The 26161-nt window shown below is 38.8% G+C and overlaps 1 protein-coding gene across 1 annotated transcript in view; it reads left to right on the top strand.

The window, feature by feature from the left end:
- FAM169B (Protein) overlaps positions 1-26161 on the top strand; it is a 41525-nt gene that overhangs the window by 4018 nt on the left and 11346 nt on the right. The window contains 4 exon segments of the mRNA XM_087743362.1: positions 8998-9131; positions 11932-12031; positions 19705-19790; positions 21401-21575. Of these exon segments, the coding sequence (XP_087599488.1) occupies positions 8998-9131; positions 11932-12031; positions 19705-19790; positions 21401-21575 (495 nt within the window).

Raw genomic sequence — 26161 nt, 5'->3', positions numbered from 1 at the left:
AATCAAAACCTTTTGCATTTTTAACCACCAGCAGTAGTTTCTGTTGTCCTTACAGAAGAGCCTGTGTAAACTGAATTTAAACAATCTCAGCCTTACTGTCAAGAGCACAGCAAGCACACAGTTAGCCCTCTGTTGCCAGCCTGTCCTTCCTTCTCTGCTTCTTCTTCCTCCCAAAAGGAGAAAAAGGGAAAAGCAGAGCCATGCTGATTTTGGAGCACCTTCAAAGACATGTAGAATAGCTGACACAATGGCACAGAGAAACAAGAGATGTTTACATATTTCCTCCACTACTTGCAGCTGTTTATTAAAGCAATCTCTGAGACAGGCTAAGAGGCTTGTGACTGCTAGTGCAGGTGACGTATTAATTTGCAGCCGCCTAATAAATTTAGCAAAGTGAAAATTACTGGGGGAGGGGATTTTTTTGTTTCTTCCTTTTTTTTTTTTCTCAAATTAATTGCTTTATTTTGAGATTAGTCTGGCTGTACAAATTGCTCCCTGCAAGTAATTTGAAGAAAGGCTGCTGGGCTTTCTTAGGCAGACTTATGCACTCTACGGGTGGGAGCAGCAGATTTGTCAGATGTGTAAAGCATTTGCAACTCAAATTATGCAGTATCTGAAACTGATATCCCTGAAAATCTAGACAGTTGTCTCATATTTTCATCGCTACATCATTCGTTTGCGGAACATTGTCCTTTCTGATAGCAAACCAGGGCTTGCAGGTACTTTTGGTATGTCACACATACTGCCATAGTTTGTATGAAATGAAGATAAGGGCCATGTGTAGTGCAACCTTAGGTTTCCTACACTTGCTTTGAATGATGGTGGTAACAGGGAAATGTATTTAATGAGGTACTTAAATACTAGCCCTGGTGCCAGGTTGTGACAGTGGGTGTTTCAGTAATAATTTTAAATGCTCCTTGGTCTTAAAATACGGCTATTTTCTGGAAGCATCCTAACTGGCAGTCTGTCTGGCTTCTCCCCATAGGATGAAATCATGTTCATGCTAGATCATTTGCCAAACTCAGTTGTCATTTCTTGACATTTCACTATACCTTGTTTATCGGTATGGGAGACTTTGTCTTCCTCTTTTCCCTTAAGTTATAGGATGACTTTTGACGAATGTATCCTCCTTTCTGTCTTCCATCTTTGCAAAAGATTGAGTTACCACTATCCACATTTGAACTTGTGATTCGTAAGAGCTCTGCTGCTGTTCATGGAATCTTTTCTGTCATTTTCCTTTCAAATCAGACTCTTTGAATAATGAAAATACTTCAGTGATATATTTCAGTGACATTCAGGGCCTCCCATTTCTTCTTTGCTTAGATTTTGAGAGTCAGACTGTAATTTGAGGTCAGGCCTGGACTATGAACTTCTGCTGGCATAGCTATTTTGGCTATGGTTATGGTGATGTGAGATGTAGCACTGACATAGCTGTGCTGGAAAAAGCCCCTGATACAGACACAGTTGTTCTGAAAAACTTGTGTATTTTTCTTGTATATTTTATTTTGTTTAGGGGGTAGACAAATAATTAAGTTGACAAATTTAGATTTTTTTTTTTTTCTTAGATATGCAAGTAAATCCATACCACTGCCTTCAGTAGTTGAAGTTAGACTTTTCCAGGAACATTTCTGCCCATTTCTTGGCCATATGAAAACCAGTACATATTAAGAACTCAATTGTGATGTTCACAGGTTCAGCGGTATTAGCAGCAATCCCACTGAATCAATGGAATTTCCTTGAGGAAAACCTGATGTGAACATGAACCTTAAAGCCTTAATTAATTACAATCCTGAATGTCCCTTTTCTTCAGGACTACATCTTCTCTGAGTTATTCTGTAAGCTCCCTCCTCCTTTTTTACATCTAAGCTCTGTGAAAAGGAGAGTTAAATGTGCAGAAGTATGAATTCCTGATATGTCATAGTTACAGCTGGTAGCACTTCCATGGTTTAACAGTATGCTACAGTTTTTATTTATAAAGTCTGTTTCTGGGCCATAATACCTCAGCTTTTTTCAATTACATTAGGTTAGAGCTTTGTGCAAAACATGCCAGTCCAGATGTGCATTCTGTGTATAATAGGTCAGGGGATAGCCTGTTTACACAGATGTATTTTAATTTGTCTGTACTGTGAGTTGGGTGTGGCTTTATTTTTGTAAGTGTAACACTGGTAAAGATCCATCTGAGGGAAAATAGATACGGTTGGAACCTGTTTGCTGGGACTTTCAGTGCAGGAGTACTGCAGGTTAGAGTTGATCAGTGCTGTGTGTTATATGATCCTTTCAACATGCAGTTGCTTTTCTAGATGTGAAAACATTTTGAATAATGTGGTTTCATCTAGATATTTTTCCAAAAAGAGCTAAATACTTAAATCAATTATTTAATTCCCTTGTCTATTTTTTGTTTCCATTTCATAACTTGCAGATTACTTTAAGTTTTGGAAAATAAATAACACATGTGACTTATAAACCCTGGTCATACAAGGTTCTGAGGGCCTTCAGAGCTCATTGAAGTGAACACTTGAAGGCGTTTGACATTTTTCAGAATTAGGCTTGTCTCTGCCTTTGCTCATCTATGTTCTCCTAAATAGATGTGTATACTTAGAGCTTTTTTCTTCCCTTTTCTGACATCGGTAGTAAAAATGTCTTAGCAGGAATGGGATGGCTAATATGAGAGCATCCTGCATTTGGGATGCCTAACATTTGGTCTGCCCTCCATTTGAGTGACAGAATTAGCAGTAATGACATGTATAGCTACAGCTGAACTCATCTATTTAATCTGTTTGGTTTCTTAATTGGCAATGGGATTAGGATTATTTATTTCCCTTCTGCCTTCCTTTATTGATTCCACAGCAGGAAATTATTTACAGACAGAAACTTGTCTTTAGTTTTTCTTCTGAAGCCCCTCTTGCCATTTGAATTGTAATAGAATAGTAAGTAATATATAAATGGCATTTTTGGATCGAAACATAGAAACCTGTTAACACCAAAGCGTTTTTTTCATCCTTTATGTTCCAAGAGTGATTGCTCTATTAGTAATGGTGAAAAGCAATGCAGTAGGGAAGAACATTGTTTTCATTAATGATGTACAGCATGTGGTTAAGAGCTGCCTTGCCATGTTGGACAGATGACACACCACGGCGTTTGCCCACCAGCTCCGTGATCACCACACGTTGTTATGATCCTGAAGTTTCACTTACATTAGAACTTGGGTTTTTGACGTGTACTTGCTCGATTAAATTCAGGATATGAGAGTCAGGTTCTGCATGTACTCCCGGGAATGTGTCAAAGACCTCTTCCTTCCTTTGAAAGGTTAAACAAATATGGTTGTCTAATGATAACCACATGCATAGAGCTGTTCAGGCTCATTGGAAGGAACAGAGAAGAGTTGATGTTAAAGCACTGCTGTTTACTACAGAGCTCCCACTCCTGCGAGAGGGTAATAGATAGCGCTTTTGTTATATGTGCACAATTCAAAAGGGTAAAAGAAGTTACCTTGAGATCCTAGACACTGTCATGGTTGTGCTACCATAGTGTGGCAGTGACAGTCCGCAGGAGAATAGAGAACAATTTATGTTATATGACTTGTTTGTCTTTTTATGTTGTGACTTCAGAGGCACTGATAAGGAAAACGTCACACCCTTTTGAAGTGGTAGATAAGACATACACTTAGCTGATAAGAAACCAGAGAGAAAATGAAATGATTTGTTGGGGGCCACAAAAACACACCTGTGTTAAGAATAAATCTTAGGAGTTCTGGTCTCAGTTGCCTCGTTTAATTACAAGAACATTCCCTCCTAAATATTGACATGATACACAGTCTTTTTGTCTTGCTGCACATACGTTTGTCTCATATTGCAACGTGTTTTCTGATTTAAAAAAAAAACAAGGGGAAATACTTCTTGGACAAAAAAACTCATAATACTGTCAGAAACACTTAGAATCTGCTGAAGTTTTTTTTTTATTGTGAAATATATTGGCATGAAAATAAAGCCAATAGTAAAACCAATAAATAAAACCAGTACTGCTATTGCAAGCATTAGAAATGGCAAAACTGAATAAAAAATGACACTTGAAAGTTAGAAATGTTAGGTTGGTTTTATCTATCTTGTTTCTGCACCACTAGAAATCACACTTAAGTATTTTTCATACTTGTACATGTGAAAGCATGCACAAATTTGCACAAAGGTACAAAGATGCAGAGTCCAGGTACAAATCCTGTGGTGACTGACGGCTCTTCTGTAAACATACACTTCTGAACGGATGCATGTAGTATCATTCTCTGTGTTTGTACAACATGAAAAAGTAGTTGTAGGATAAATGATTAATTCACTTCAGACATAACACTTTTCATGCTTCATCTACAGTGAGGTTGATGTATTTTGCTTTACAATCTGGCTGCATCCTAAATGCTCTTACAAATTTCTGAAATGGGCTTTTCAACAAGTAAGTCTTTCCTGGGAGTACCAGCAAGACCTTAATGCGTCTTAATCAACCCAATGGTGTGTCTAGTCTGAAATAACTGCATCACCAGCTTGTTGGCTTAAGGAAACAGTATTAATAAGCTACATATGAATGCAGGAACAGAAAATTCTTAACAATGAAAGCAAATATCTCTTGTTTAATAAATTGGGTATTGGGTTCATGGTCAAAAAGGACTTAAGGATACTGGCAATACATACTAATTTGAAACTTAAATGAGCAGAACACATTACAAAGAGAATTGATTGTCCAAAGTTGGAACTGATCTGTTAGATAATGGCAAAATAGTAAAACTAAACCATAGGTACTAAAATGGCTAGTCTAGTGAAAGAGAGCTTGAGGAATACAATAGTGATATGAATTGCTGTAGTATTACATTAGTGAAGTAAGTCTGTGGTTATGTATATTCTAGTTAAATTATTTCTATTATGACACGGGGTTTAGCTGCAGAGGATATAGAAGGATCATCAAAAAGCGTCTTCAGAATATCTGATTAGATTGAAGCACGTCATTTGCCTTCGGGCATTACAGCAGTCTATAGTTTTGCTTGTGGAATTTCATGTACAAGTGTGTGCACCATGTGTTTTCTGTTGTATTGAGAATAAATTCTTTTGCCCATGGAAAAATATTTCCTGCTTACTTTAACTGATAGAATGAAATTCTTGCTGAATCTGTAATGATGGGGGTCTGTCTCTAATCTACAAAAATTAATTTCTAGTTTAAGGTAGAATATTGTCTTCTATTTTGTGATTGCATTTGTTATTTAGCTACCTGATGCAGACCGTAAGCATGTTAATCAGAGAAATCTGGATTCCCACATATGATCTTTTTGGATCGTAAGTCAAGAGAACTCTGTCTGACTTTCACCTCTCAAGAAGGATATTTGTCCACTTCATGAAACCGCCATAAAATTCAGAAAATCAGCGGTGGAATAGCAGTGGGTTTAGAAAAAGCTGAGTTTAGGGATCAGGACTGGAACAGGGGCCTTGGTTTATGCCTTATTGGCAGAGTTGCATGATGTTTTAGGCTGAGGTACCTATAGGTGCTGGAGGGTAGTATCTCGTAAAGATGACTGGGTTGTATGGGCAGTGCCTGCTTGTTAGTATAGCTGGTTTTAGCTGTAGCTTTTCACTTTAAAAATCAGATTCTTAGTGCAAATTGATGACAGATCACTAGAGTGAGAGGAGATGCACTTACACATTCTCGCTGGAGAATGTGGCCCAGACTGCTCCATGGAAACAAAAGAGAGGAGAAGCAGAAGCCGTTTTAGTTTTTGCTTTAAAATCTATTCTGTATGCTTGAAATGGAAATATGCCCATTTAGATTTCTCATTTATTTATCGCTAGCGAAGTATTTTTCAGTGGAATTGCATACACTTCCTCCTCCTTTGCCCTGAATGCCGGTGCCCTGTAAAAGACAACCTCTGGTACCTGTCTGTAAACCCTTCATTGTCACCGCTGCTGTAGAATCCGCCTAGATGATGTCTTGACCTTGTTTACCAGCTTTGGCTATTTAAGATGGCAGCCACTTCAGCGCGAATGTCAGGAATCCCTCTAATGCAGTAGGCCTCCCGTTCTAAATTTACTCTCCTTATGGTTTATGGTCCCTCCTCTGTGGCTGCAGCAAGAGGCCCCCTTTTTATGACTCACCCCTCCTGCCCCCCTTCGCTCCCCCCCTTCCTCCCTCCCTCCCGCAGATGGTAACCCTTTGTGCACGTCGCCTGTTTGAAAGAAGTGCTCGCTGGGTGTCTAGCAGATTGGCTGCCACAATGTGCTCTTTTGTTGCTGCTAGGTAAGATCAAATTCAAATGAAATCCTGTAATTCAAATTAGGTTAAAAGGCTGTCCTCGGAACTTCGCAATTTTGGTATCCCAAGATGCTGATAGGGGCCTCAGACTGAAGCACTCACAGGAGAGTAGCGCTGCTTTTCTTTTAAAGTGAAGTTAACAAATTATTTTGCATTGGATTTTGGAACCTTTATAACATCCTGTTAGACAGCAATAATCATTGTTGTAGTCAAACCATAGCAATAGTTATGGTTAGACTTTGTTGAGGGTGTTTTTTTGTTTGTTTCTGTATATAAAAAAAGCATAAAAGGGACATATACAGGAGGGCAAATATAATTTCTTCACTTTGTACTGGGGAAAACGGGGAAACACGTTAGTTAACGTAAAAAAAATTTCAAACCAGTGATTTTTCTCCTGCCTATGGCAGCTGAACAGTATTAGTGGTATGTGCATGTGTGTGCAAGTTTTGGGGGGATGTTCACAAAAGCAAGCCTTAGCACAACTGACTTCTTGAGGACACTCCAGGGTACCTAAAGTTAGGCTTCTGCTCCCTGTTGTCCCTAAAGGAACCTCGCTCGCTCTCTCTCCCCTGCCTCCCTTATATACAGAAGCCGGGACAGATTTGTTTTCTTCATGAAAAATTTTTTGATTTCCCCTTTATTGGAATATGTGCTCCTAACTCACTTGGGCGTTTTCAGAGTATTACACAGGAAAGACAAGTTAACTGGAAGTCTAAAAGTGTTTTTTAGAGACGAAAATTACTTCCATGGAAACCTGTATTAACGGAAAGTTGATCAGAAGTTTTCTGTAATGCCTCATTATTTAGTCTGTGACATTATTTCATCCTTCAAATGGTCACTGTTACCTTAGAATACAAGCATATTATGTACCAGAAAGTTACTGTAACTTTGAAGGTACTAGTTGTTTTGTTCAGTGAGCAGAAAACATGATTGTGTTAAGTTGCTTTGGCTTAACAATGGCAGGAGGTAGCCTTCTAAGCAGCATCTCATGAATAGTATTTATTAGCATGGCCAATATTTTTCTTTGTGCTAAACTTAAGTCTTACATGCTGCTCTTTTGCAAAGAATTAATTTACTGGTAAATTTACTTCAGTGTTTAATAATAATCTTTAATTTCTTTCCCTTATATGGCTTCTTTGCTCGATGGTGTTACACAGCACACCGGGGAAGGCCGCTGCAAAAGAAAACTTTAACCACTAAGTACTGGCTGGGATTTTATTATGTGACTCAACTTGCCAGTGTTGCAATGCTGTTTTCTCTCCCATTTTGTCACATACAAACCTACTATGAAAACCATTTACAGAGTAGCTTCTGTTCAGCATTCTGAATACATAGCTTTGCTGTCAAGCCTCAGGATGTAAGCTGATTGCCTGCAAAGGGCAGGAAAACAGTGTTTAAAGCATTTTAAGCAGTGCTGGGTGGTGGTGAATTATCAGTTGTAGTCTCTCACCCTTTTGCTGAGGAATCAGATACTGATCGCTGCCGGAGGGAGGGTGGTGGGACTGTGGGTGAATAGTCTGACCTGGTACTGCAAATCCCATGCTCCTACTTTTACATGGAATGGTAGCATTTTCAATATAGTACTTTTATGATTCATCTTTTCTGAATCTTAATATAGGCAGTTCTTGCAATGGCCCTCCTAAGACTGTTCATTGTTTCAGCTGTTTACTTTGCCCTTACTATCAGTGCAGTTATTTCACATAAAACTTGGGTCATAGGAGCTGCCACAGGAGAGGAAACCATGATTAAAAACAGAGGATTCAGAAATAAGATTCCAACTATAGCAGTTTGGTAGAAGATTTTGTCTTCAGTTTGGGCTTACAAGAGTTGCAGGTGTAGCTTGTTGATTGAAAGCCCCTTAAATTGAAACTATTTCCTTCCTGTGATAGAAGACTGGCAGAATGCTGTTTGGATTGCTAACCCATTTCTTCCGATGTTCTTTATCTTGAGCTGGTGATGAGCCACCAGTCAGTCTGTTTTGTATTTTCTGTATCAGAAAGAGGTTGCTTGGTTCCTCACGAGCACAGAGTTGGACTTTGCATCTAGGTAACAGGCATCAGATGTATGTAATTTTTCTTTGCATGCCCTTAACAAATACTTTGCATGAATACCCTTCAGCATTGAGTCACGTGGATTAAAAGTTACATTGCATAAAAGATGATGGTTGCTATTTTGGGAGCTCTTATGCAGGTAAATATTTTAATATTTTTTTGACGTTGTTTCATTGTTGTGAAAGTGCCCAATTGAAGTTACACAAAAAAAAAGAAAGAGAAAACTAATGATATACAACGGATCATGGACTGACCCATAAAGGGGCAGTCTTCCAGGAAAGAGTGGAAGCTTTGGAATTCTTTTCCTGTTATATTTTTGGACAGTACTAAAACTCAGGCTGTGTTTTGAAGAAGTTTTTTTGCTCTTCTAGCTTCAAAGCAGTTTGCTTACACCTGAGACTGTGCTTGTTGAATTCAAAGGAGACAAATGTGATTTGATGCTGTCATGGTTCTACTTTGTAAAATTGCATGTCAAGAGGTAAATAACATATAGATAGGTTTTTACCAGCCTTACTATTTTAGACTAGGATTATACAACAGGCTCTAACGGGAACAATAAGGGCCCAGCTACACCAAGCAGCTGCTGGGGAAACTGAGGTTTTAAACTCATGTTTCTTAGTTCATTTAAAAAGTAAAAATATCTTGTGTTTTATTTTAACTACAGGTTGCCTTTACTTGGTAGATACGTTAGCAGGAGATCCAGAGGTTCTGCAAGTAGATGCTGAAACATACTATGAAAAACTCTTGAAGAAATCATCGTCTGCTCCTGATGTTTTTTCGATCCCTGGTGGAGAAGAGGTAGTAGGCTGATGTTTTTTGTACTGCAAGTTAGATACTTGCAAACTAGTTTGTTGGTTGTGCTCGTGGCCTGTCTGTGAATAGGGGTAAACTGGTGTGGCCAGAATACAAATCTCTTAAAATCAGCAAACTCTGCATTATTTCAAATAGTTTGCATGCTGCAAATGAGAGATAAGCTTAAACCACAAGTCTAAAACCCTCTGAGTGTGGATGAGGGTTTGAAGTACTTAGCTGAACTTTGCATCTTGACCTGCCTCCTTACAGGCCTGAATCAAAAGTGAATTTGATAGATGTTTATACCACGGCACAGCTCTGTGTTCTGCCTCTACTGTGCAGTTTACACAGTATTGAGATATAGTCTGTCTTTTGTTTCCGTTCTTTCCAATACTTATATTGATAATTTTGAATATGGATTCTCCCAGAGGAATTCTGATCAGATGTGATTGATAGATGGTATAAATACTGTAGGTGACAATGCTTTAGGGTCCAATCCTGAGCCACCTGGGGGGAATGCATTGGAGATGACTGAGCAGGCCTATTAAAAATTCTGACTTCAGTCAACCTGTGAAACCTTTCATTCTGGGCATTTTCTGGATCATAAAAGCTGTGCTGGACTAACTGTTATTCTACTATCAAACCGGGTAAGCGGATTAGTTGAAATAAATGTTTGGAATACGGTGGCTTTTCTATAATTTAGGAAAATAATATGCAGTAGTTTCCAGAAAAATGCTGTTTCAGGTGGGTAGCTTCATCTTTGAGCCGTGAATGTAACTAGCTTTCAATACTCTTTGAATGCCCTCTAGTGGACCATGCAAGGTTAAATACAAACAAACCCGAAAATGCAAGGCTCCCCCAGTTTAGAGCTTCTGTTACCTCAGCCTTTCATGCCTGGTTGTACTTTTAGAGGCTCATTTGCTGTTCCATTAGAAGGGAGGATAAGTTAAAATCCCAAGCAGTGCTGTGTGTGTATTCCTGTGATAGCTAGACACAGTGAGATCAGTTAAAGGTGGACTTCTGGCTTTTGATTCAGAACTGTCTTGATTTTATGGCTTGTCATCAGACCTTAAATATGTCACATGACTGATTTGAGTCTCATAGCAACACATTTCTCTTTGCATTCATTTAATTCAGGTCTAATCTAATCTGCAGTCAGACAGCTAGTCAAGGGCATAAGTAATGGTAACGTTCTCACTGTATTGGTTTTTTTTCCTTATACTCTAAAATAAATAGCTCAAAGAATGTTGATATTTTGTAATTAAAAATAAATTAAATGTAATAAGATAAAGCTCCCATCCCCAGTGAACATCTCAGGTAACAATCTCTGTTATATACCTACAACCTGAAGGATGAGGATTTTGGTGTTTGAATAATGGCTGCAGTTACCAGGCTTTTTTTTTTCCTCTGTGCATCGGAATTAAAGCAGGTTTCAAGTGGCAGCACCGGCAACCATGAATAATTATTTAGCAAGTGTTAAGTGGCTGTCAGCCCACTTGCTCGGGTCACAGGGCTTCTTTTTGGTATGGTATGGTCTTTGGTCAAGCATTCAGTACACAAATAGCAAGGATTATTGCAAGTCAGGATGGAAGCACATTGGCAGCATTCATACACAGAAAGCTATGCTTGGCTTATGCTGATATTGTTAGCACCTGTGAAAGTGCACATTACCTTATAAAACAAAATAACAATCATAGCAGTATGGGAAATAGTACTGGCCTTTTCACTATAGTAACGCTCCCAGGTGCCATAATGACACCGATGCTGTTATATTTGAAGCATGCAAAGAACGACTGAATCCCCAAAACATAGTGAGATTTTGGGAAGCTCATGAATACAGATTTCAGGCAGTTTTCATTTTTTTGCCTGGAGTCCAGTGTTTGCATAGATGATCCCAGGATTCTGGCACTCATAAGCTAGTGAACGCTGGTTTCAACTTAAAGTTGTTATCTTGAATAATCCATATTCATACTACTCCTTCCATGCACCAAGAAATATTAAATGTATCACATGACTGATTTGAGTTTCATAGCAAACTGACAAATGGGTGCAATTAGAGAGAGAGGCACACCCACACATACACAATGGACCAGATTTTTGAAAGTACAGTACATACTGTGCTAAATTATGCACGCTCTTTGCCTGTACCTAAACTTACATGAGAGCATTTGCAATATTCATATGGAAATCGTCATCTCTATGCATATAGAGCTGTTTGAGCACAGTAATTTTGTGTTTATGTGTCACATCATTTAGAAGTTTGGTCTAAGACTGAGAGCTTGAGAGCTGCATTTTGATTTTAGCTTTGCCTTCAACATAACCACCTTGTGCCAATTATCTACCCTCCCTGTGTCTCACAGATAAACTGCCCAGTCACTGCCCTAATGCTTTGATACTCCCTGTACCCTGAGGCTTAATTCATTGTTTGCAAAACACCACAAGTACTCAGCTGGACAGTGCTGTAAGAAGTGCAAGTTGTATTTGTTTTTATTTGCTGTGTCTGATCTTTCATAACACCATTTGTCTGCATGTAACAGTGTTCAAAGCCAGATTATGTACTAATAGTCAGTTGGCATTAAGGTCTTCACTAACTTCGGTAGCTGGATTTCTTTTAAATTAACATTACTTACTGATAATATTAGAATGTCATGTACGTTTCAGTGCCTTGAAGTTCAGGATTGAGAAGGTGTTGTGCTAAGCTTATGCCATGCATGTTAGTAAAACATATCCTAAGTGCATCTAATACATGAAATACTTCTTGTGAGCTTTGCAGTACAAACAGCTACAGGGCTTGTTTGTTTTTTAGGTTAAACTTGAAGATTCCTGCGTGTGTTTTGTCCCTCTCTACCGAAATAATCCTACTTGCAAAATGTTGCTGTTAACTGATCCAAAGGATAAAGAGACAGGTTAGAATTGGTCAAAATATTTTGAAATTTGAGTAGTTGTACTTTCTTTTCTTTTTAAGATGGTCTGCTTGTTTATATATTTAAATATTTTGGGTTTTGTTTTGAATATGAAGAGGATTCAGTTTACCTGTCAGGGATTTGTGTCGGTGGGCTACTGATTAGAAGGGAGGATTGACAGTCAGGGCTTTTAAATTCTATGCATAGCTCTGCTGGTAGCTGAAAAATTACCTTGGGTAAATCTGTTATTCTGTCTGAGTTTGTTCAGTGGGGTAATATTTTTCTAATTGAGGACAATGTGAAATTTAATGCATTATCGTTTGGATAGAATTCTGAAATCCTTAAGAGGAAATATATATGTGAAATTGTATTAGGTCTTACTAATTCTTATTCATATTATTTTTACTTTATGTTATCGTCTTCAGTCCTAGGTTTAATTGCCTTCTATTTCCAGTACTGGTGTGTGAGGGGTAAATTTGGAGTGAGACCATGCTCAGTAATTAAGTTAAATCCATTTTATTCTTTAAATAAAGATATTCTTTAAACTCTACCAGCTTTGCCTTGCTTACTGCTAGAAATGCCCGTGTTTTCCTATTACAGCCATGTGTCAGCCTGACAGGGATACACTACAGTTGTGTTACAGGGATACACTACAGTTGTTTTACAGGCAGTAGAAGTCAGCATGTGCTTACTGGTGTTTCTGTTTCATGAGTCACTGCTTAGAGTACTTACAGGTTATTAAGATTTGATCAATAATTGTATCTAAGTTTTATCTTCCTGCTGTCAGGATTGCAGTATCTTCAGACACAGCCTGATTTCTTCCTCCTTAATCTCTTAGACAAGTGTCTTTGACTATGAAATGTGAAAAAATGCAAATGTAAAATAAGTAACAACTCTTGATACCACTGTCATTAACGGGAAACTTGACTCCAAGTTGCATAGTACCAAAAGCCCAGGTTGCAACCCACCTAGATTAAAGGAGAATTGTTGGAGTTGTTGTGAAGCAATGGGCTATAGAATTTTTGGAACATCTACAACAAAGGCTTGAACCCGTGCATTGACCCATTGTGTCACTTAGGGAATGCAGAACACATGAAACCTCTTAAACTGTCAGCTTCCAAATGTGGCAGCAAACTAATGACATCTGTCATTAAGAACATACTTTTTTTTTTTTTTGGAAAGGATAAGCTATAAATTACGCCTGAAAGACGTTAATAGCCGGTATTCTTAATAATACAACAAAGGTAAGGCAAAGAAGTTTAGCACTCTATGTCCAGTTCTCAGGTGTGTCAGGTAATGATCCTACACTCCTAGGACAGGTGCTGTTAGTGTAACTAAGTGTTCATTGTTCAGTCCAAACTCTGTAACCAGGAAATTTCTTCATAAGAACAAAGACCAGATTAAAATCATCTGTGGTTAGAGGTGAACTCTGCAAAGTTTTCCAGCTTCTTTTACATACGATTTCAGCTGGACGTTTGCTAATGGGTTGTGATTCACATAGTTGAAGGTAGGAGAGCATTCCAAGTTACAAGTGTAGTCAAAAGACTTTCTGGTCCCTCTAAAACTATTGATATAGAGTTACTTTCCTGACATTAATTTATATATTACATTAACATTTTTCTGAAGAGAGATAGGCACTGGTGTGATAAAGGAGAGAAGTCTCTACACTGCAGGCCAAACTTGCTCTATGAGTGTAGTTGTGCATACCTACTGACTCATGTTCAAAGGAATGTAGTTGTAACAGCATTCAGTTAGTTTAGGTTGCACAAGAGGAGTGGGGATCTGTAACAACTACAATGCAAAAATAAAGAATTATTAAATAAATGCATTTAGCACAAATCTTCAGTTAAATGATTTAATAGTATTAGGAACAGCAAGTATTAATGAGATACATGTACACAAGGAAAAAATAATTTCCCACAGGAACAAGTCAAACAAGTCCACATTGGAGCCTAAATTGTATGATAGCTATCTACATTAAAAGCTGAAACCTAGCAGAACAAACACCTTATTATATTATAGAGAACAGACTGACTGACTACTGTAACCCCCTTGCAAAACTTTAGCTTGAGTCACAAGCCCATAGTCACAGAAACAGTCTCACAGAGATCAGTAAGTCAAGTTATTTAAGTAAGGCCTACATCATCTGGCTTTTAATATTTCCTTTTAAAAGTATGATTTAAAGGATTTTACTGGAAGTTCTTTGTTTCTGGGTTTTATATGCTATAAACATGTGGCCAGCCTTCCTACACACATCAAATTTGACTGACGTGATTTTTTTCTTTAGATGAGTTTTAATAAATTTTCATTAGTTCTCTAAAGTCTGCTGGGATGTGCGTATACGTGTGTGCATACCTATACATATGGGTATATACATTTGAAGTATTTTGTCCAAATATTTTTCCCACAGTTCAACAGATTTGGAATTGACTCTTAAGGCAGCAGACTGTGTTAATGCGGCAAGTCCATCTGGATTTGCTTACCTGTATGACCTTTTGTTCTGACCAGTGAACAGATCAAATTGTTTCAAAACCAATTCCTTCAGAGAAAAGCAATATTTATTAACTCATTGTTACTTAAGGACATGGGCAGAAAGTTAAAACACTAAACAGGTTGCATGATTTTTTTCCTCCCTTGAGCTTTACACTTGTCTTGTGAACTCAAGTTTCATCCAGATGGGAGAGGCAAACAATCTTGCTGTAGTTGATCTCTTCTCTTTCTCATGTGCTGTCCAATCCATCTGTATTTTTGTTTTACTTCACACCAGGAGTGCTTTTAGAAGCAAATTTCCTGATTGTCCTCATGTACTGTGCTTCAGTTCATATCAAGGAGCAGTCTCGGAGTGCGTGAACTGGATTACTTTTGGCTGAAATGAAATTAGAGGATGCACTCCAGAAGCACACTGATGTGCCCCAACCTCTAACAGGCTTTTAGTTTTCAGCACCAGGCTAGAATTTGTGAACATCAGGTTCTCTGCACCAAATGTTTTGCTCTGTGAATTCAGTTTTGTTAGTGTTAGTCTTGCTAATGCAAACACGGCCCACTGATGTTTCCTCTCCCAATTCATTTGGACATTTCTGAAGTCCAATGGGGGAAGGCAGCCAAGGGTGTCCCAGGATACGCTGGGGTAGAGGTGCTTTTCTGATAAGCAACTGGAAACAGAGTAGAAGATGCAGCTAGTAAGTGTGCAGGGCATGTTTAGTTGTGTACTTCTCAGGTCCTGGTGTGGATAGTGAATCAGCAAGAAGCGTTAGAATCCTCATTGCTTGGTTCTGCCACAGCGCACATGATGCTCTGAGACCATATCATTGCTCCTGAAAGCCACAACCTTCCTCTGCTCCGGTGGTTCTGGTGACTGCCAAAACCCTGGCTAGAGCCTTCAATTTAATTCTCTTCTCCAGCTCTGTCCCTGACACCATCAGTTCCTTCAGCTTTGCTCCAACTTCTCCACCTTTGCTCCTGGTGGCTCCTCAACATCCCTCACCCCCTAAAACGAATTCTGTACAAAGCCTTGACAATTGCTGGGGCTATCCACGCTCCTGGGCAGTACCTTAATCTCAGTGAGAGAGCTGTATACCTTGTGTGTCTTATGTTCATATGTGATGGGATTTCCTCTTTCAGCTTCATTTTTGTTTACTTCTATAGTGGTTAAGTATTGCATAGATAAAATGGTGTATATGATACTTATGAAATAATATCCACTGTAGTATACTTATTTTCCCACAGTTCCCAAAGAAAATATTGTCAATCTAATAATTTATGTTTGAAATTCTAACAGTTAAGACTCGGAGAAATACTGAATTTAGCAGCCTAGCTACAAGTTTGCCTGTGAAGAGCTTTAAAGTTTGGTGGCATTTAATTCTTGAACCTAGGTTAAAGGGGGATTGATTCCAACACTGAGATTTATATCTGAGCATCTTGATCAGGTGGGTTGCCCAGAAGTGATGCGTAGCTTGTGGTCTGAAATGACCTGCATATTTCAAAGAGAAAATGGATATGGTAGCTTTTCCATAGGACTTGGTCTTGGTTGGGAGCATTTTTAATTTATTTTTGATGGGCTGAGTGTTCTGTTCTGTTAGTATATCTGTACAGATACTTTTATGAGAATGTAAATTGTGTTGTAAGGGCTTACAGAGCATAGCATGGGTGATTAACATCTTTATAACACTAAATAAACATACCATATTGTGGCATTTTCTGTATGCTGTATATAATAATTTACAATAACTGTTAGACGCCATGGAACATTTATCACAAGACATTTGCAACAAATCACTGAGTAAAACTCAAATTGTAGAAGAAAATGTAATTGGTTGCAGGAAAGATATCTATCTTAGATACTTGAATGGCTGCCATTACTGTAGCATCTGCATGCAGCCCAAGTTTTTGTGCATTTATTTCGATAAGACTCTTAGGGGAGAGAGAGAGAAATGCTCTTATTCCATTTTAAAGCTAGGGAACTGGGGGACACAGCTATTCAGGGTATGTCGGCATTGCAGAACGCAGTTTAATGTAGGATCTCTGAGCTTGCTCCATTCTCGGAGCTGACCTAGGCTCGGTTGCATGGAACTACTTGTTGGGGTAATTTACCATTCTCCTTCCAAGGTGGAAATCTGGCAAAAGCAGCCTCTCTAACTGTGCAATCCATCTGAAATACTGCCAAAATTAAGGTAAAGATGACTTTATCTAAGGTAAAGATGACTTTATCTAAGGTAAAGAAGTGGTACATTCTATATTTATTAAACAAACTCAAATTACATGTCTCACATATAGCGTTGCCTTTCATTTAGTTTATGACTGAGGGACGCGTTTCAGCAATTCAGATGAAGGCTGGGGAAAAAGAAGTACCAAGCTGGATGTTGCTTTAATTTTTCTGCTTTACTCTGTGTGTAGAGTCCTGATGTGCACATTTCATTCAAATAGTTGCACACCAGTGTGGGAACGTTTGGCCAGCACAGCCTAGAAAGTAAAAATATAATCCAGACCTGGGTTGGGAAGGGATCCATGTTTGCCTAGCAAAAGGAGACATTTCATAATCACAATTGCATTATGCTTAGTGCCTAATTCAACTCAGTGTTTTGCAGTACTGTATTCCAAATACCCGTAGTGGTATGGAATCGTGTGCTTCACAGGCTCTCAGCTTCTTGCAACACTCTGAATATGTTTGTCTGACTGCAAGTGATGAAAGCACTGAGGTTTAGCAAGCTAGTGCTTACAGGGCAAGCCACCCAACTGAGCATGTATATACTCCATTAATTGTGAACTGAAATCTGTTGGACTTAATCCATTTCACCTAGTCTTGCGATTGCAAGATCAAGCACATCAAGTCTTGCAATTGCAAGATCTTTGTAATCACGTACATCACGATTCACGGGGTTCAGGTGATGTGTGTAACTTACTGTCGACAATAACGTGATCTCTGATGAGCAGGTGAACGTAACTGTCTTGGAAAGAATAACAAGGCTGGGAAAGGAGACTGAAGGAGCATGTGGTCTCACAAAACATGTTCGCATTTGAAACAGTGTTCCTCAAAGTTGATTATAAAATGAAAATGAGAATATGGGGAAGCATGGATGGATTTAACTGCAGACCAGATGTTGACTTGAAAAATTATAAGAAAAAGCGAAGTACATATGTTTGTGTGAAATCTGGAGAAATGTTTTTCCTTCAAGGAAGGCATCCATATAGATAAGGTTGCTTAAGTAATGTGATGTGACAGTTGCTATGTCAACTAGTGTTCCCTTCCACACATTTAAATTATTGAATAGCACAGTAAATGTTCTATAAAAGTAGTTCCTTAGAACATGGTCATGCATCTTCCTATTTTCCTCAAAGATTTTTAAAACTTTTCTGACCTTTACTATGTGTGGTGTATGTGTCTGAACTATGTGCCAAACCTCTGCGCAGCTCCCATTAAAATCAGCATTTGGCCCATTATGTCCCCTTTGCCTGACTCAGCTGCCTTTGTAGCTGCATGTTTCATGGATGCGTAATGGAGCAGTGGCTGCTCGCATTTGAAAGCAGAGTGAAGGGACTGAGGGAACAGATTGAATCCATCACAGAAAGAGTATGAAACTCCCATGCAAGTAAGTGCATAATATTTAATGAACTGAATCTGGTGCAGTAAACAGGCATCTGCCCTTGCGTGCAATACTTTCTTCATTGTTAACCCGGTACACAAAGTCTAACGCTTTTTGGCACATGCTTTAATAATTTATTTGAAATATAAGTTAGCTAAGTGGAATCTCCAGCCTTAAAGCCAGTGGGAGCTGGTAGAGGCTGAAGCAAAAAGGGAAACTAACCTGTGCGCATCAGCGACTTTTGTATAACCTGAGGCTAAAACCGGTAAATGATGAATCCTGTCAAAGCCATTTCTCTTCCTTGTGTGTGAATTTGTCTCTAACTTGTAGATGGATTTAAACTTTCCTATGTTTGTCCCTAGTTGGGTAGCTTAGAAAACCAGTAGACAGTGCACTCTCTTAGGACTCAAGGTGTGAACTCCATGCTGTTCTTGCAACATACTTCCTATGTTACATTTTATCTTTTTGTCTAAAAATGAAGATGCTAGCGGCCCTATTTGAAGATAGTAAAGGTATTGGTGTTCTTGAGCACTCCTGAAATTGTGACCATGTACTTTCTTTAGGTGGATGTCACCACTGTACGGATAATAAAAGTTCTTTTTGCTGAAATGTTTGCAGCTTGATGTGTTGGTGGTCATAAATGATCAAATTTCTGTGTTTATTCTGAAACCTAATCTAAACCCTTAAAATTTATTCTATATCCTTTGAAATGACCCTGCGTCAAAACTTCTCTTTCTGAACAAGGCTTGGGAGCAATTTCAGTGTCACTGTTGTTGCTTCAGTCTTTCTCTTGTAAATCTAACGGCAGGCAATGAATTCTGTAGATGAACATGTAGGAGTAGGGTTTAAATACTTGTTTCTGCATACGTGAAAAATTCAGGAAGGATGGGAAGAAGTAGGGTGCAAGTTTTGCATAGCACCTACACAAGGACCTGACTTATGTGTAGGTTGGTCATACACTTCTGCTTCAGGGCAAAGTGTATCATATTTATGTGTGCATACGTCTGTCCTTTGTTGATAGAAACCTCTCTGTATGCATTTGAACTTCCATGAATATCTGTCTGTGCAGAGATTTAGGAGTCTGTATTCTAAAGGTACAGATATATAGAAATTCAATCACATAGGCAGCTGAAAAGCTATTTGATAAAGCAGACATGAAAACTTTTGTGTTTGACTTCCATGGGTGCAAATGCAGGCCTGTATGCATGTGGGCAGGGGAAAGTCTGAAAGAAACTTCAAAAATGTAACCTTTAGCTAGGTAGCACTCTCTGTCCCAAATGCCACTCAAGCTTACTGTGCTACTGAACTATTATGCAGGAAGCACTTTATTCATGTGGCACACAGGTTGTCACACCAAAGTCACATCAATTCCTGAGAAAAATTACCTTCACTCGATGCCTCGTGTGGTACTGAAAATTGGATATCAGGGGACACGGAGGTGAAATTTATTTCAATTGTTGTTCTGCTGTCTCACAGCAGATCAAACTGGGGTCAGTTGGAGGGAGAAGTAGATCTGAGGCTGCTTGTGGAAAGGTTCAGAACCAACTTTGTATTTATTTGCAGGTGATGTGTTCTCCTGTCTTTTTCTTTTTGTAGTTTTGGCAGTTTATTTGAACCACTGTTGGTGGCCTGTTGAAGATGTAGTGAAGACGGCTGATCCTTCTAGAGATGGGCTAATTTCGGTAAGGATGCTGTTTTAAACAGTTGCCTTTACCCTGGAACTTTCCAGCTAGAACGATCATGTGTAATTGTCTCTGGTCTCCTATAGCTCGTGCTTTATCACCTGTGGGATCTGGGCTATGTGGCTTACCAAGTACTTCACATGTCTCCCATTGCACAGTGACATGCGCATTAACCCTCTCTAAAAAATTTTGTGCGTGCAGTTTATGTTTCACCTGTGGGATTTATTAGTTTTTGGGTTTAGTTTACCCTCACTGCCTATTAAAGAAATAATCAGATAAACCGAATTACTACATTAGCAATAACTCGTCACGGTACAGTGTTGCTTGACTGGCTGTGTGATGGGAGGTGTTAACTAACCTTTGGAACAACGTCTTATCTAGTTAGTTATGATTTTTTTTGCCTTGAATAATGTTTATATTGTGTTCATTTTATGAAATGGTTGTTTATTGAATAATTTCTATATCTGTAATTCTTTTTCCAAATAAATTATCTTAGTAGGATACAACTAGTTTTTCATAATTTGAGAGATTTGGGTAGCCTGTAGCCTATTTTCAACTAAGAATTCAGATGCCTACTGCATGTGAGCTTTGTGTCGCCATGAGGCTATTAAGTCAGTTCTGTTTCCTACCCAGCCCTCTGTGTCCTGCTTTGGTCCTTAATGATTCTGTTCCTTTATCATCTTTCCCTAATATCTGCCATACATAGAGTTTAATTATTCACTGAATTAAGTAGGCTTTTTGTGGGTAACTGAACTGGAGGGATTTCGAGATACAAATCCTTGCAAGATAGAACTTGGAGCAGAAACGCAGGCTTTCAGGCTTTCAAGCATCTGCTGTATCAACAGAGAATGAAAAAATATCTGAAAATAGGAAACTTGCCCCTTCTAGCTCATTGCTAAGAGGTAAGTTGTCATTATTTGTGGAAACTCTCATTTTCTTTTTCAGCAGTCATATAAAGCTTGTTGGCACCACTTTTTACCTTGATGACCAATATGATCTTGTTCCTTTCTATTCCTCCATCTCTCTACCCTGTTGGTTGTCTAGTAAGAAGCACAGCATAGAAACTAGTTGTTCATGTTACACCTAGATTATAAGCTGTTTGGGTCATACTGTATTTATTCTCTGTTTTATATAGTGTCTCCCTCAGTAAGGTCCTGGCCCACTAAAGTTCTTTGATGCTGTGGCAAGACAGGTAATAGGGGAGAGGTGACCAGGGTAACACAGTGAATCCTGTCTTTATTTCACTTTTGGGTAGGATTAGAATGCCTTGATCCTGTTGCCAAATCTGTGACTAGTTCGCTGTGACTACAATCAAGATAATTCTTTTCCTGCTGCTTTAGAATTCCTCTCTGTGACAACAGGAGATATGTCAAGCTTTATAAATTGTTACTAAATTATTCTATGCCCTCTGGATAGAGGGTGGAACACTAGGAAAAACTGTTTTTGTTATTCTGTCTGAACCAATTCATGAGGTATTTTCCCCAAACTAAGTGTACATGTTTCCTGACCTCCTCCTTCCCAACCTGTTTTAATTTTGAAGCCTTTTATGAAACATAAAATATTATTCTCTGCTTCATTTTTCTTTGGCCTGTTTTTGTTTGTTCTCTAAGGTCCAGACATTTGGAGAAAGGATTGTCCTCTTTGTTCTGAACTACGTTATTTTTGGAATGCTGGAAGGGAGGTCAGCTAATGATGCATTCTTCCTACCTCACTCTGCCACCGAGTGTGCCAAGATATTCTGGAGAAATGGAGAGGCTGTTGCCTTTTACTCGGTCAAGATGAAAGGTAAGGTCATTTTAGAGACACGTTTCCATTGGTTCTTAATAGCTAGAAATGTAATCCTTTTGTTTATCTTTCAGTATAAATAATCCTGGCTCTCATTTACATTTTTATATCAAATCTCTCTCAGAATGAATCTGGGGAACAAACCTTCCTAGGATTTGGAAGCCATCCATGTTACTTTCATTTAAATACGATGGCTCCAAACTCTATTCTCAGTTACACTGAGTGATCTGAGGTACTGGCTTATTCCAATAAAATATCAGTAGAAGGTTGTACATCTAGGAACAAAGAATGCAGGGCCTACCCACAGAATGGAAGACTGCATCCTGGAAAAAATGCTATCTGAAAAAAGGAGTACAGTTCACAGTGGAAAACCAGTGTATCAGGAATGGCTGGTGGCGGGAAGTGGCAATATCCTTGGATGCATAAGGAGCAGTGGCTGTGTTGTGTAGAGGAGGGTGTAAGCCCTGGAATGCTTTGTCCAGTTGTGGTACTCCCAGTTTAAAGGATGATGATTAATTGATTTCATCATTAATTGATTAACTAGCATAGAAAAGAAACAATGTATTTGATTCTTTAGGGATACTTGCACCAGTATAAGCTTTAGTGAAGGTCTTTTATTGAATAGAGAGTTTGTATTAATGCAGGTACCTTGCTAGTAACCAGTCTGGAGTGGAAAAGGCTTCATTAGAATAACTCCAGGTATGCAGTTATGGGTATGCCCCCATGTAGGAGCTGGTTACCAGTCTGTGTTTCAGATTCATGGGTGTTATCTTGATACCAGCAGCTTAAATGTAGAGAAGCTGGTATCTTTGGAGGTAAATGTATTGTTCAAGTCAGCAATCGGTGGCCATCTGTCCAAAACGGGAGAATAAGAAACAGCTTGATAGCTGTACAGATATGGATTGCTTTGGATTCCAGAGGACAGTCCGAAGGTGTCTTCTCTGATAGAGTCTCAAAGGCCAGCAACAATAAGAGGCGTTGTGCTCTTGTGCTGCCTTGGGATGTGCAAAATCCTTATTCACACTGCGGTGTAGCTTGTACACCACTGTGCTGATACAGTGCTACTGTACTATCAATGATGAATCAAGTCTCAGCCTATGATAAAGGAATCTTGTATATGTCTGTGAATATGCTGATGAACTGGTTTGTAATTGGCAAACACTTCAATTGCCATAGTACATTTTCCTTTAAGTCCATAAATATTTCTGAGCAAAGCTTTTGGAAAGAAACACTTGTATGGGCTGTAATGATTCATGTTTCAGTAAAATAAATTTGCACAGTAGTCTGTTATGGGTGGAGTATTAGCCAAGTTGAAACTGTTTCTGAGTAAGTTGAGAGTCACAGTTTGGTTTTAAACCAGGTCCACATAAAATACCAATTCTTCAAGTCCAGCTTTGTCAGCATCTGTCTTTTGTTGCCAGTGGTTTTTTCCTCTGGGCAGCTATATTTGTTAGTTTTTGGCCTGTGTCACAAATTACTTCAGTCTTTTGCCAAAGCCTTTTCGGGAAGCTTAAAATGGATTGTTTTTGCCCCTTTTTGCTATTTGCTGTATGCATTTAGAAAATAATTCCTCTTTCTGAAGTTCTGTGATTTCAATTTCATACCAGCCATGCTCTGGCTGATCCTATTCTCTCTACTTTCTAGAAGAGCCATGGATTTATTAGGCTCAAAACAGGCTAAGATAAATATCTTCTCTTAGAAGTTGTATTTCACATGGTTGTTTTAGATTTTTTTTTTTTTAAACTTTTTTTTTATTATAATGTAAGTTCTTTTTCCTTTTACTGTCCTGGTCAGAACATTTAGTAGGGGCCACTTTAAGTACAGGACTTTATATTGTGCTGGACCTCTGTTACTGCTTCTGGTCCTAGGAAGACATTATTTTCCTCTGTGCCCACCATGTCATTCTGATTCCCTTTATTTCCATGCTCTGCAATTACCTGGCCGTTCTTTATAGTTTTATTTTCTTCACTAAGTAATTGAGAGTCTCATGCTGATGTAGTATTCAACTGTATTTCTCATCTGTGAATTTTCCATTATCTACAATACGACAAAAAACATGCTTCAGTGGAGCCAGATAAGCGAGAACAGATCTGTGGAGCATGGCTATTTCAAACATAAGTCATCTGGGTGAATCACAGAAGCGGTGACCAAGGAGGAGAGAGTCTGTTCTATCTTCACTACAGATTTAGTGTGCCATTATGCAAACTGAATTTTCAATGGACTTCAGTCATTCTAATTAACTATCTTGGCAATATTGTAAAGTCATTTCCATTTGCCAGTTCCTAGGTGGCCTGTACAAAGTGAACTTGGTAATTTTGGTCCAGTTCCACACATACATCCATCTTATGAACACCCTTAACTGGATCTCTTTTGCTAGTCTAGCTAAAGAGGGACAGATGGTCTTGAGCACCCGCCTTGCTCAGAGACGCAGTAACTGCAAGTCAAGGTTTTGAGACAATTTGGCAACTACTGACACTGGCCATCCTGCACCTGTTGTGTAGATAAACAGAAGACTCGTTCTTCAAGGCTATCACTTTTCGTGAGCATTAGACACCTTTATTAAAACAAAATTTATTCATGACTACACAGATCATCACCCTAGCCTCTCTGGTATGTGCCTGTTCCCGTCCAATGACAGGCATGCAGCATTTACCACTGGGTATACTAAAGACTGATGAAACGTACTAAGCCACTAATGAGGCTGATAAGACACTTTGTCACGTGCCAAGATAAACGTCTCCAATTTTATCTGCGTCAGTGGCTTCCATATTAGACAGCTGAGGAGTTAGACCTCACCGAATGTGTAGCTACTTAAAGGTACAATAGGAAATGACAGTTCCCTGTCCCTGTCCCTTTCTTTGCAGACAGCAACCTGAAAATGAAATATTTTGCAGAAAGCCTTCATATAGATACTTTGGGTTTGAGATCTGGTTTATATTCTTTTACGTATTTCTTTCAGATTTTTTTCTTGGCATGCTCTAAATCTGTGTGAAAACCTCAAAAAGAATGTGTTTTGTGTAGTGATGTAGGATTAATGACCACAGTTACTGACGCTGTTTTTTGTGCAATGAGACCATGTAATTCCCTGAAAGTTTTTCTTTTTTATTTACTGAGGGTTAGTAATTACTGAAAATGGACTTTTACCACCTTCACATAAATGTCAGGAGAATGTAGGAGATTCATAATGCAAATAAATCACTAGGGAAGTTGGAGGATGCTATGAGCCAGGACTGTCTTAGTCCCTTTAAGAACAAAGCAGCACAAACCTCCTTCTTTATATACAGCTTTTTTTCCCCCCTACTGTTATGTATTACTGTTTCTATAACACATAGGAGCTGCCCATTTGCAGACCAAGCTGTCTGTGGTACAAAAAGCAAAGGAGTCAGATTGCCAAAGCTTGGCCCTTCCCAAGCTCGCTGTGTCCCTTTTGTCAAACCTTAGCAGTAAAAGTGCGGAGAAGGATGGTGTTTCTGTCATGTGAGTCAAACCAGCCTTAGCGAAATTGGGTCCTCTGAGAAGGCTGTAAAACATGCAGTTGAAACAGGAGTAAATGCATTGTTGGCTTCTCATTCATTCTTTAGAGTTGCTCCACAAATCACAGTTTGAGAACACCTGACTGCAAAAAATCTAAGCTGATATAAAACAGGCAGCAAAGCAACCCTGGCCCAATCTCCGCTTTTTGCTACCCCAGAGCGTTAGAGATGGTCTTTGGAACTGGCTACTCAAGCTAAAATCCATTTCACACCTTTCTTCATACAAGCCTTTGCAAATTTTTTTTACTACTTTGGTGGCCCAGGTGGTATTCTCTAGATCCCTAAAAAGATAATAGGATTTTATTTTTCACTGATTACATACATTTCTTTTAGAAAAAAAAATTAAATCAGGATTGAAGTCTAACCTGACAGACAATTAGTTGAAATCTTGTTGGATAATTGCTTTTCTCTCCCTCTGTTTTCTAGCAATAATATTTTAATGTGCATTTCTGAGGCAGACTGAAGGTTCTGGCTGTAATAAAAATTAAATGACTACATACCAGTCAAGACATGAATTCATTTAATTTTATTGAAGCCAGAACCTTTGTTCCCCGTCTCACATACAAACTCACACAATGGGTTGACCTTGGGTTCTATTCAGCAGAAATATTCCCCACCCATTACACAAGCACTCAGCCTGCTTAAGGCCTGTCCAAACATGTGTGTGCCAAGCCAACTTGTTCAGCAGGGAAATAGTCAGTATGCACAACCTTGTTTTGTTTGGGTCTGTTGGATGTGGGGACTGGATTGTTTTTTTTTCTGGTTTGTGGCTCTTTGGGAATGCTAATGGCTGTCTGCTTTCCTGCCCTTGTAATATCTGTTTACCATTTTGCTGGCTCATAAGTTGGTCATTTGACACTCGTGACCTAACCAGACAGATCAAAGGCTTTCAAAGGGCAGACTGTATGAGTACTTCCATCTCCATCGCCAATGCCCTTATTTCCCGTCTCCTCCTTCACCTCAAAACTTAGTCTGTTTGTGTGTTTCAACAATGAAACAAACCTCTGAACCAAATGTGTGAGAGCCTAGCGGTCACCTCTGGGCCACCATTAG

The sequence above is a fragment of the Nipponia nippon genome, unplaced genomic scaffold, assembly GCF_047370975.1.
Source record: "Nipponia nippon isolate SJK-2023a ecotype South Korea unplaced genomic scaffold, ASM4737097v1 scaffold_9, whole genome shotgun sequence".
NCBI classification, from domain to species: domain Eukaryota; kingdom Metazoa; phylum Chordata; class Aves; order Pelecaniformes; family Threskiornithidae; genus Nipponia; species Nipponia nippon.
The sequence above is the reverse complement of the archived record's forward strand: the minus strand, read 5'-3'. Positions and strand labels throughout refer to the sequence as shown.